Below are 13,028 nucleotides of genomic sequence, written 5' to 3'. Positions count from 1 at the left end.
TGGAGAATTTCCTACTTCGAGCGTGCCGCACTCACGAGGGACTGCCAGTGATATACTGGAGGAAGTCAACCGATTGAGAGAGGCTAGCTTTCAGTGGTTACATACTTTAATCCCTAACCTATTTAAGATCGCGGGGTTCATATCCAAGGAATGGGGAAGGTATAGGGGGTTTGAGGAGGCATTTTCCCACTTCCTAAAGGAGTTTTTACTAAAAACATGGCCCAAGTCTTCATTTTTAGGATTTTGATGGTTCATGTTCACATTGTGCCATCCACTTACCACCAATGCGTCAAATACTCGTGGATTTAGTCCATGGTCCATTGGATGGTCGGTGCAAGGCCAGAAATTGGAACGGCCAAATCTCAATTTGTGGAAAGCCTTCGATGGCTTCCTTATGAAAACATAAATGTGTATATGGGTATAGACTCATTCTTTTCCATAGCATCCGCATAAGCAGAAGTATCAGCATCCGCAGCAACAGAAGCCATAGTGAGTCGGATCCGGCTCGTCTGTAGCACACTTTTGTGCTACATGATATGTAGCACAACTTAGGTGATCGACACATGGAAATTTTGAATTCAAAGGTGACGATATCCGAGGGAAGAGGGAGACGTCTATACATGTGCTGCACGATTTCTTCTCTCTGCTTTATGCTCCGCCGGCGATTTCTCAGGTCTGGATTACTTCAGAATCCCATCTTGTGCTCGTGACATCTTCTTTCTTCGAGCCCGTTCCTGCGACTGCCTTTGCTTTGCAGTATCAACTCCCTCCTTCCCCTTGTTCTGTTCTTTGAGCTGTCTCAGAAGCATCCGATCCCTCCTCATCCTCCTCATCCTCCTCATCCTCCTCTCTAGCTCATCAACATCCATCTCTTCATCACTATAATCCTCTTCAATAGTGGCATCTGGTTCACCTTCAGGGGCTAGATCTCCCTCTCTTGATGGAGCAGACATGAAATCAGGATTTGCACAGAATCCCATTTCTTCAAAGATTCCCATCATCATTGATCTACAGTCAAACAACAAATCCAAGCTTTTTACGGAAAACTCAGTTAAACCCACTTCAAGTTCTGCTACTTCACGTCTCTCCCTCTTTGATTGCAGGGCCTAACTAAAAGATGAAACATGTAATTGCTCTCAAGAAGGATCACGAAGAAGAATCAAATGGATTCCATCCATTAGATCAACAAGTAGCCGTCAGATGTTGCTCTATAGCAACATTAACCAGTGACGACGCAACCCAGAATCTTCGGTGAATTTTACGATAAATCCGTGTAAAAAGAAAGACACTATGAAAAATTTTGACTGACCTCCAGCGACTTGGGTATCAGAAGAATGAATTCCGAAACTAAATACCATCTCAAATAGGAGGAACAGACTAACGCCATACCAGGCATCGTCGGAGGGGAAGCGGTAATCCAGACCGGAGATATCTCCGGTGGAGCAGAAAGCAGATGGAAGAAATAGGTGTAACGCATGTGTAGATGTCTCCCTCCTACCTCAGATATCGTCACCGTTGAATTCAAAATTGCCACATGTCGATCATCTGGGTTGTGCTACAAATCGTGTAGCACAAAGGTGTGCTACAGACGAGCCCAATCCTAGTGAGTCCGCCCTAGGGCGCTAGAGCTCGTGGGAGTCAGCGGCACATCTCCGTCAGAAGCGGCTGAACAGCTGCGAGCCGTTAGTTTCCTGGAGAACGGCCCCCTGTCCTTTATAGTCGTAAAGAGCTTCTCTCAGAAAAGGAAGGAGGCATTCGAAAGGCCCTACGATCAGCTTACTCTCCATAAATAGTTCTTCTCGGCAAGCAAACGAAATAATCTCCAGCAGACCCTATTTTCTCAGGGTTCAAAGAAATTATCTCTCCAAGGTTGGTGTCAGGCTTCAACGAAAGCATCTTTCCACTGGGTTATGCTCGACAGTTGTGACTGAGAAACCCTAGAGAGGAAAACCCCTTCTATCTTCTTAATCCACTCCTTCAACACTTGAATCATGGCGGGGGGAAAGATGAGGAAGGAAAAACCTTCCCGAGCTGCAACAAATTATCATCTCCAAGGAGGCATTCCTTTCCACAAATCAAAAGGACAGCATATCCTCAAGAACCCTTTACTCGTCGACACTATAGTTCAGAAAGCAGGAATCAAGAGCACAGATATTATCCTTGAGATTGGTCCTGGTACTGGTAACCTCACAAAGAAGCTACTCGATGCTGGTAAGTCGGTGATCGCTGTTGAATTGGATCCTCGTATGGTTCTCGAGTTGCAGCGTCGATTTCAAGGACCTTATTCCAATCGATTGAAGGTAATCCAAGGAGATGTGCTCAAGTGTGATCTACCCTACTTTGATATCTGTGTGGCAAACATTCCTTATCAAATTTCTTCTCCTCTCACTTTCAAATTGTTGTCACATCGACCAGCCTTCAGGTGTGCTGTGATTATGTTTCAAAGGGAATTCGCCATGAGACTTGTTGCTCAACCTGGAGATAATCTTTACTGTCGCCTTTCGGTGAACACGCAACTCCTGGCTCGTGTTTCCCATCTCCTTAAAGTGGGAAAAAACAACTTTCGTCCCCCACCTAAAGTAGATTCTTCTGTTGTTAGAATTGAGCCAAGGAAACCACTTCCCCCAGTGAATTTCAAGGAGTGGGATGGATTAATCAGGCTTTGTTTCAACCGAAAGAACAAAACCCTAGGTTCAATTTTCAGGCAGAAGAGTGTTCTCTCTTTGCTGGAAAAGAACTACAAGACCTTACAGGCACTGCAGCTTTCACAGAAAGGGTCTTCAGAGGATACAGATATAGCTAAGGATGTGTCTGTTTTGGTAGACGCTAATGAGGACATGAATATGGAGATGGAGGATGGGAAAGAGGATGAGGACTTGGAGATGGAGGATGGTGATGCAGGAATGGAGGGGTCTGATTTCAAAGATAAGGTTTTGGGTATATTGAAACAAGGAGGTTTTGAGGAGAAGAGGTCCTCCAAGCTTACACAAGTGGATTTCCTGTACCTGCTTTCCTTGTTTAACAAGGCAGGCATTCACTTCTCATGAGTTGAGGACAATGGAGTTTTTCTTTCTCTCAATTTTGTAGTTAAGCAATTTTGTTTCGTCTGCTTGCCTTGGATAGCCGGGTATCTATATATCTCTTCTTTACAAGAGAGAGCTGAGTGTCTATTGTATCCCTTCTTTACCATACAAGAGGGAAGACTTCTATTCTTGTGGAATGCAGTTTTGCTATTTGCGAGTCTCTTCATCTAATAATTCGAGTTTTTGGGTTAGATAAGTTTTTGGGTTAGATGTTTACATGTTTACAGTTCTGTCTATTTTTATCCGAATATAAGACCACCCTTCAAGTGAGGGTGAGTGCTAATTTCTGCCAAAAAAATTGAGTACTAATTTCATTTATACACTGAGAATTTCTGACGTTTCTGTTATGTGATATAATTATGCAACTGATGTTTGCTAATTTCTGCCAAAAAAATTGAGTACTAATTTCTGACGTTTCTGTTATGTGATATCCTGCAATCCCTAATGAAAGTTGGATGTTGATCTGCATTGTTACTTTGATTTTTTGTACTCATTTATACACTGAGAATTTGCGTATATCAATGAAGAATCCATTGCAGGAATATGTACAATATATTGTGTACATCATGATTTCTTGATAGGGTTTATAATTGGAGCTTATTAACGGCCATGTATTTGCTAATGTTTTAAATGGTGTTCCCACTTTTTATACCATTTGTGATTTTTAATATTTTAGTTGACTAATAACTTATTTTTAAGAAATATGATTTTTTTTTTATTATTATTATAAAATTTAAAAATGAAAATCTGGAAGAAAAATCATATTCTGCTTGGCATTATTGATCTTCATGAATATGTGATATAATTATGCAACTGATGTTTGCATTTTATTTTTGTTTTTCAAGATGAAGCACACAATTACATGTTCTTCCAAACTTAAAAGATTACTGACAAACTCTACTCAGACTTATATTAAGTTCTTCAATTTGCTACACTATACTCTGCCATCATTTTGTGATCTAGGGCCATGTATTTCATTTAAATCATAAGTACTCATATCTTTTCACACTACTTCTTGCTGACATGCATTTTGGCCTTTACTAGGCAATTTCAAAGTCATCAGCTTTTACCAGCTTAGTCCTCGCTTGTAATACTTTGATTCTAATAATTTATAAGTTTTTGAATAAATGTACTTCTTTCCTTTTCATATTGTGATTTTTAACTAAAGTTTCTACTGATTACTCCATTGGTTGACCATTATGGCTTCAATTAGCATTTGATTTTGTGGAAAGAAAGAAGCATCTATGTCTTGAGACAAGTACTTTTGAGTGGGATCCACTGGGGCACAGTTGGGTCCCATCATTATCTAGGAGCATGGAGAAACTATGCTGGGTCTTTGAAGGGGTGAATCCTTTCAGTTATGATAAGCATACATGCAAAATCTCTGGATTTGAGATTCAATGAGAAGTTTTAGACATTTCTCTTTGACTGTTGGATTGGTATCAATGTTCAGTCTAGCCACTTCTATCAGTATCCAAATTTAGAAGAGGTTGCATATCTTTTTTTGCTTCTAATTTGAGTAGGAAAGAGGAAAGGAAACAGCATCGGACATTTGGGATCATTTATGAAGCCTTGTAATTGGTTTTTCCCTCAAGTTAATGGAAAATAGTTTTCCTCTTGCCCTTTTTTTCCGTTTCTCCTGATCTCTTGATGTTTGGATGCTTTCAAGTCTCTCTCCATGTGGTCCTTGAACTCTACTGGTTGAAGCTTGAAAGAAATTTCTATTTCGTCTTCTCATTTCAATATCACCTTTTTATTTGTTTTATTTTCTGATGCCCCCTTTATGCACACTTTGTTTCAGCGTAAAATCTCAATTTACCATCCATACCTCCATCGGCCCACCATCCACTAACATCCATTTATTTTTGCCTCTAGTCTCAATCGGTCGGCTCTAAACCACTCACCAGTTCCATGTGTATAACAAACTTAGAGTTCCTATAATTCCCTATTGTTTTAAGTTTCAACACAGAATCATCTTTGTTTGGTTTTTGGTATCATAACCATATGCAGGTTACAGGGGAGGCTGAATATGCTGATGACACACCTATGCCTCCTAACGGTCTACATGCTGCATTGGTATTGAGTAGAAAGCCTCATGCTCGCATCCTATCCATAGAGGATTCAGACGCCAAGTCTTCACCTGGTTTTGAGGGTTTGTTTCTTCATAAGGATATACCTGGTACTAATAAAATTGGACCAGTTATTGATGATGAGGAGCTTTTTGCTTCAGAGTTTGTAACTTGCGTGGGTCAGGTATATCCTTCCATCTAATACTTGTTTTTCTTTTATCCTTTCAGTTAGTAACTGTGCTAACGGAGGATTTTGTATCTATCTGTTGCAGGTTATAGGGGTAGTTGTTGCTGATACCCATGAAAATGCAAAATTAGCTGCAAGAAAGGTCCGTATCAACTATGAAGAACTCCCTGCAATTTTATCCATAAAGGATGCCATTAAATCTAAAAGTTACCATCCTAATACTGAGAAAATTTTGGAGAAAGGGGATGTGGAACTTTGTTTTCAGTCAGGTGCATGTGACAAAATTATAGAAGGGGAGGTTCAAGTAGGTGGACAGGAGCATTTCTATTTGGAGACAAATAGCAGTCTGATATGGACAACAGATGGTGGCAATGAAGTTCATATGATTTCATCCACTCAAGTAGGTTAAGCGTATTTGAACTTAATGACATATTGTTTGCTAATTTTATTGTTCCTGTGGTTTACTGATGCATTAACTCTGTTTCATAGGATCCTCTGTTTGCTCTTAGGTATTGCATTCAAAGCATTTTATCTTTTATATTCCATTTTTCCCCTCGGCCCCCTCCCCACTTTTGATTTGTCTACTGCTGTTGCATTTGCTGCACTAGCATTTGAAATGGAAACTTACATTGTCATTGCTCCTAAATCCTGTATCTAACTTGTTGTAACTATTGAATGTGATTTTAGCCGTCATTGATGGCTTGAATGCTTGATTACAGTTTGGTCTAGAATATAATGTTTTCTTGTTTCATGATATTTTTTGCCTTTTCTTGTCCTATATACGACTGTATCCTGGTCAAACCCAATGACTAATTCTGCAAATCATGATATTTCATATTATTTCTTTCCAGTTTCCATATCTGAATTCAAGCTTGACAATGGACAAATTAACTTGAATTAATATATATTTCTTTTGTTCAATTTCTGATGGCACTATTCTGGCAAATGGTGTGCAGGCTCCTCAGAAGCACCAGAAATATGTTTCTCGTGTTCTTGGTCTTCCAATGTCAAAAATTGTTTGCAAAACAAAGCGAATTGGTGGTGGATTTGGTGGGAAGGAAACCAGGTCAGCCTTCATTGCTGCTGCGGCTTCTGTGCCATCATATATTTTGAATCGGCCTGTAAAAATAACATTAGACAGGGATATAGACATGATGATATCTGGGCAACGGCATAGCTTTCTTGGAAAGTACAAGGTATTTATCTGTCAATGAAGTTGGATTTTGGTACACTATCTATTGCATTATTTTGGCACCTATGCATCTTGGGATGCTTTAAGACCAGTCTCCAAAATGGTTAATTTGAATGCAGGCTATTAATTTTTATTTCTATTTTTTTCTTCTAATTGATCTTATGTGCCTCAAATAAAAACAGAAGAATGAAAAGGATCTCTTACTGCATCTGTGTATTATATAGTAAGAAAATTCTCCTGTTTTCTTTTTGTGACTCTTGTCGCCCAAACATTTAGAATACTATTTTGGATATGATCCAAACAAATTTAAGGGTTGAATAAAAAAATTCGCCTCTCAAATTGATAGATTTCATGGTTTTAGAAGAATGACACATTGATATATTATGAGAACAATGGGAATATATGTTTTTGTATTTCGTTCTGTCACTGAATTTTATCTTTCAAGAATGGAAAGATGCTGCTGTATTGAATTTCTGTCTTAAAATTGAGAATAGGAATGGTTTTATAAGGCTGCAGTTTTGAGCCTTTGTGTTTATATTTGCCAACTTCTCTGAAGCACTAGGGAGTTCTGTTTCCTTTTTCATTTGGAAGGAAACCAGTCTTCGATATTTAAATATTTGGATTTTTGGTCCTTTTGCTTGCATGTATTTCCTGATTGTGTGTCCTCTTGGTGTGGATGAGAAAATTGTCCTCCTTTCATCATCCTGCTGGTATTCTGTTTGTGTTTTATGGTGCTGAAAGAGCAATAGCACAGTACCAAACTGTTCTTTCTGCCTCAGACCAGCTAAGCATTTTGTGTGAAAATCATCTGGTGAATGATTGGTATGCCACCACTAACTATGACTGCATTATGGTAGATGTTATACTTAGCTTTCTTACTGGTACAACTCATGGACATAAATATAAATAAATAATTATGTGTTCTAGGTTGGATTCACAAGTGATGGGAAGATTCTGGCTTTGGATCTTGAAATCTACAATAATGCCGGAAATTCGCTGGACCTGTCTGTGGCAGTCCTTGAGCGTGCTATGTTCCACTCAGATAATGTCTATGAGATACCAAATATCAGAATCAATGGAAAAGTTTGCTATACTAATTTTCCTAGTAACACAGCTTTTCGGGGATTTGGTGGGCCTCAAGGCATGCTTATTACAGAAAACTGGATCCAACGAGTCGCCATGGAGCTTAAGAAGAGGGTTGAAGAGATAAGGGTAAAATTTCTCTAGTTGCAAATTCTTTTTTTGTGCCAACAGTTATTTTATCATTATTAGTTCTCATTATCATTTTCATCATTTAACATCAGTTGCAATGTCTTGATTGTCAGGAGATCAATTTTCAAAGAGAAGGATCTATTTTGCATTATGGTCAACAAATTCAACACTCCACACTAGCCCAAGTTTGGAACGAATTGAAGTCATCTTGTGAATTTTTTAAGGCCCGGGAGGAAGTTGACCAATTTAATCTGCACAATCGATGGAAGAAGCGGGGAGTTGCTATGGTTCCAACAAAATTTGGCATTTCCTTCACAACGAAGTTCATGAATCAGGTAATTTTTCTTTGCAGTTGTGTTCTATAAGTTGATCTCTAATATTAATTATTTAATGATCATCATGGAAGGGGCTTCAAAGTATGCTGTACTCCTGAGGCTCAGCATGGTGTGCTTGATTACAGCTGTCTGACTTTCTTTCCCCTCCCCCCCCCCCTTCCTTTATTCTAAATGGTTCATAGAAAAAAGAATCTGTATATAAGATTTTCTTGATGTTCCTTTTCATGCCTAATTTTGTATTGAATCTTCCTATAAAATGATTATGTTTAAAGCATTGTCCTAACAGTTAAATAATCTAATGTTTAATATGAAGCATGTCCATATAATGTAAATGGTTAGAGCCTGAATGTGTTAACGAATTCAGAATCACTTGAAAGTTGACTTTGATCCTTATTTGCTTGCTAGATCTTTTATTTCCTTAGTTAGCATGTCATCCTTTCCCCTTTTGAGTTTCTCCAATATGTGGATTTTGGAGTTTCTAACTTAAACGAATTTCCTGGGTTTTTGCTATATGGTCTTTCACTCAGATTTATTCTGGCTGTTCAATTGGAAAGAGTTGATTTATACTCCAGCTGACATTGCTGATCAATGAACCTTGTACATTTTGTCCATGTGCTGTGGCCTTGTGGGAGTTTTAATATGGATACTTATTTTTTCCTCTTGTCATGATTCTCGATTGAAACAAAACCCGAAATTCCTGTAAGGAGGTTAATAGTATTAGTTTCTTATGGTACCTTACAATTTGGTGATCTTTCAGGTTTTCTTTTTTCCCCTGACTTGGTATTTTCAGTTTACCTTGTACTTCATCGAATGATACATCTTAAATCTTTTTCCCTTCCTTTTCTGAGAAGTCTTGAATTTTATATATTTGTTAAATGATGCTGTAATTTTTTGTTTTTCTTACATTTTGACAGTGGAAAATATATTTTTTACTTGGTATGGAAGTTTACTTAATTATCTATAAGCCAAGACAGATTTTACTGAAAAAAGGACATAGGTGGTACTATACTCCGATAGAGCTGTACAACAGGACATAAAACATTTCAATTTACCGAAAAATGCTTCCAATGAAGTTAGTGAATTCTGTACATCCCATCATGTAACTTGTTTATGTAAATTGTATTAGTTTTTCTTATTTCATGGTAAATACATAAACTACTTCTGTTGTCAGACATTTTTGTTCCTTGATGACTGTAGGCTGGTGCTCTTGTGCAAGTTTACACTGATGGAACTGTTTTAGTAACCCATGGGGGTGTCGAGATGGGACAAGGTCTACACACGAAGGTTGCTCAGATTGCCGCTTCATCCTTCAATATTCCTCTCAGTTCTGTATTTATATCAGAGACAAGTACTGACAAGGTTAATCTCCAACATAAATTGTATCACGTTAGACTGCATATTTCTGTTGTCTTGATTGAATATATGATTTGCAAATGCTTCCTAGAAAATGAAGAGATTAAAGATTGCTCACATATTTTATGACTGACCAGTCTGATCCTATAGGGAATTTACTATTTATTTCAAAGCCAATTACTTTAGCAATCTTTCAGTGGAAGTTTATACACCTGATGAATGGTTCTGCGTTAATCTTTATCCGATTTATGTTACTATTTTCTTATTTCCTATTGGGGGTCTTGTCTACCTCTTGGTTTATGTATTGCTTGAATATTTGTAAGGTTTCTAATGGACTCCCATTGTTCAATCAGGATTAAAAATGATAAAACTCAAAATTACGACTAATCTCTAACCCTCAGTTCATCACCCCTGCACTTCTCTTATGATATTATTTCTGAAATGGAGCATTTTTAGACTTCTCCCATCCTACATCCTAGCATAGTCAATAGATAGCCAATGATACATACAGATTGATGATGGATTTTTATTTTTATTTTTATTATTATTATTTTTTTTATATCTTAGGATGAGAAAGATTTGGCGAATAGTTTAGCTTCATTTTTGGCCTTGTATTTACCTGATGGTAGAGCAGCCACATTTTTATTTTTATTTTTATTTTTATTATTATTATTATTTTTTTAAGAGTGTGGCAATTTTCTATATTTTCTTGAACAAATATGTCTTAAATACTAGCAAGGAGTATCCTACAATTTTTTTCTTCATCTAATTATTAGTGAGTGGTGTGCTTAAAAACATAAGTGTGATTAAATATTCAATTCGAGGTACTTTAACTTTCTATTGCAAAAAAGCATATCGTAGAGATGCATGCCGAGATGGGACTTCTCCTTTTTATTATTCTCGTGGTTTTGATATATTTTCCTACCTATTAGGTCCCAAATGCATCACCAACTGCAGCTTCTGCCAGTTCTGACATGTATGGAGCAGCAGTTTTGGATGCTTGTGAGCAGATTAAATCACGGATGGAACCTGTTGCATCTAGACATAAGCACAGTTCTTTTGCTGAGGTAATCCTCCACGATATTTATTTTCAAGATTTTTCTGCAGTGGTCTACTTTTGCACTGGCTCTGTTATTTGACACATCCAATTCATGCTATTTTGTGAACGAAAACAACAAAATTGGAAAGGAAAGAAGAGCTACAGTGGTTATTAGGGGAAGAAAAATATTTGGAAAAAGTGTAACAAAATGGAAACAGAAATAAAAAAATTTTAGAAGGCTACGAGGGTCCAGAAAGTTCTCGGTTAACCATTTATGTATGTATTATAGTAATGCACTGCATGACATTGTTCATGAAAGCAAGAAGAGTAAGGTAAAACCAGTTAAAATGAGTAATAACTGGGAAATAATTTTGGAAATTACACAAGAAGGGAGAAAATACATTAACATGACAAGAATACGAAATTGCTGTATTCTCGATACATGTTCTTACAAGAAATTATGTTGATGGAATGTAGATTGTGTTTTTCCCTTTTTCAGTGACTGGCTGAATATTCTTCAAGAATAGTGTTCTAGGGCTTTATGGTGGGCGTGCTTTTTCGCCAGGGGGAGATGGGGAGATATTCTTTCGATCATCTTTTTTTCTCTTTTCTTTTCTTTCCTGTGAAAAAGACAGAAAATGTATTGCAGTACTGGAGTTTTTGGATGTTAAACTTAATAAGAGAGGGTAATAGAATGTTCCATGGAACATCTGTTTAATGTGCTGAAAATTTGTTAGTCACTTAATTTTGGTTTAACTAAATAAGGATGTCCCATATTCGGCTGAATCAAGTCAGCTGGCTCAATTAACTGATTCATGAGTTGGCTGGTCCAAGGCACAAGTTTACTATTGCAAATTATGCACATATCAGTTATAATAATTTGGCTATAACATAGAACATATATTTGCCTTCAATAGTTTGTACTTCATACAATTAAGGGATATCTAATAATGCTTATTTTTATTCTTAATCAGCTTGTAAGCGCGTGCTACATAGAGAGGATAGACCTTTCTGCACATGGATTCTACATTACACCTGAGATTGGGTTTGATTGGAAAACTGGTAAAGGAATCCCATTCAGTTATTTCACCTATGGCTCTGCATTTGCCGAGGTTGAAATTGACACTTTGACTGGAGATTTCCACACAAGAAGAGCAGATGTTATGTTTGATCTTGGATTTTCTCTGAATCCAGGCATTGATGTGGGACAGGTAATCTCTTTGTTTGTCATTTTCCAATTTCTTTGTATTTTCAAGCTATATAATCTATGGCTTACATAGTTCCACGCAAGACTATGATTTTCCACGGTGCCACATTATAATCATGATAATGGTCATGGTTGTCAAGGCGTTGCCTAGGCGTCCAGGCACCTTCAAGGTGTCAAGGCGATGCCTCACCTTATAGGATGTATGGAAGGCGACCCCCTGGGTGTTGCCTTGGACAGCATGGTCTGTCCAGGTGGCTGGGTGGGTGGGCACCTTAGGTTGCTTTATGTGATTTTTTGTTTTTTCTTTTTGGTTATAAAATATAGGTTCTTTCCTGACCTTTTTATTTGGCAGTGTACAAGATTATAATGCTCGTGATACATTGAGTCATTGAATCTTAAACCTTGATATACTGTTGTATCTGGTTATACCATCATAATTTATCGCTAATTTTGTTCTAGATGCATTGAATCATTGAATCTTAAACCTTGACATACTGTTGTATCTGGTTATACCATTGTAATTTATAGCTAATTTTGTGCTAGAATTTATTTTGATCCCCTATGTGGCATATCAAATGTCTTTGAACTGAATTGCTACAATATTGTCTTTTTTCAATTTATATTTTACTGCTAGTTTGTTGTGAACAAATCGGTCAGTCTTACAATGGATGTTAAATTATATGTAACTGCAGGTTTTTTAAATTCTGTTAATTCATTTATGATGTTTATGATATGTCTATACCAGATATATGGGATAGGGGGGATGATTATTCTTTCTTGATTTTTTCTATGTTCTTGAAAGGACTGAGAGCTGTTTTACTTGTTTTGTTGCACTAAATTCCTTCCAAGAAAATGTAATGGAGTTCTGATGGCATGATATTCTCGTAGATTGAAGGGGCCTTTATACAAGGTTTGGGTTGGGTTGCCTTGGAAGAGCTAAAATGGGGAGATGCAGAGCATAAGTGGATTCCACCTGGCCATTTATATACCTGTGGACCTGGAAGTTACAAAATTCCTTCTGTTAATGATATCCCTCTCAAATTCAATGTTTCACTTCTCAAGGTAAACATTTCTAACCCTGTTCAGCTCAAGTGCTTTATTTATTGCTTTTTATCAGTTTGGAAGTTCAAGTTTTTTGCTTTCCTGATTTCCTGGAAGTGAGCTTTTTCTTTTGTCATATTAATTTTGATCATATGCTATAAAATATAGTGCATGGGAGAAGAATATGTATTCTGAAGCCACTCTGCTGGGCCAGATGCTAATTTTATTTGTTTAGGCACACACTTGGGTATGAACTTTAACCCTGTATCTTACTCTGGGTGCTTTTAATATCATTCTCCCTCACTTGACA

The 13,028-nt window shown here is 37.3% G+C and overlaps 2 protein-coding genes across 2 annotated transcripts in view; both read left to right on the top strand.

Annotated features, from left to right (window-relative positions):
* Nucleotides 1-13,028, top strand: part of LOC122070457 (xanthine dehydrogenase 1-like) — a 39,226-nt gene that overhangs the window by 25,143 nt on the left and 1,055 nt on the right. Inside the window, exons 3-11 of the mRNA XM_042634616.1 lie at nucleotides 5,094-5,336; nucleotides 5,425-5,739; nucleotides 6,296-6,535; nucleotides 7,459-7,743; nucleotides 7,857-8,078; nucleotides 9,276-9,437; nucleotides 10,364-10,498; nucleotides 11,445-11,681; nucleotides 12,566-12,739. Coding sequence (XP_042490550.1) covers nucleotides 5,094-5,336; nucleotides 5,425-5,739; nucleotides 6,296-6,535; nucleotides 7,459-7,743; nucleotides 7,857-8,078; nucleotides 9,276-9,437; nucleotides 10,364-10,498; nucleotides 11,445-11,681; nucleotides 12,566-12,739 — 2,013 coding nt within the window. The remainder of the gene's footprint in view (nucleotides 1-5,093; nucleotides 5,337-5,424; nucleotides 5,740-6,295; nucleotides 6,536-7,458; nucleotides 7,744-7,856; nucleotides 8,079-9,275; nucleotides 9,438-10,363; nucleotides 10,499-11,444; nucleotides 11,682-12,565; nucleotides 12,740-13,028) is intronic.
* Nucleotides 575-3,243, top strand: LOC122070475 (ribosomal RNA small subunit methyltransferase-like). The gene has a single exon (XM_042634638.1). The coding sequence runs from the start codon at nucleotides 1,992-1,994 to the stop codon at nucleotides 3,045-3,047; it is 1,056 nt and encodes a 351-aa protein (XP_042490572.1). The 5' UTR covers nucleotides 575-1,991; the 3' UTR covers nucleotides 3,048-3,243.

This window comes from Macadamia integrifolia, chromosome 2 (assembly GCF_013358625.1).
Source record: "Macadamia integrifolia cultivar HAES 741 chromosome 2, SCU_Mint_v3, whole genome shotgun sequence".
Lineage (NCBI taxonomy): Eukaryota > Viridiplantae > Streptophyta > Magnoliopsida > Proteales > Proteaceae > Macadamia > Macadamia integrifolia.
Note: the sequence above shows the minus strand (reverse complement) of the source record. Positions and strands in the feature narration are given on the sequence as shown.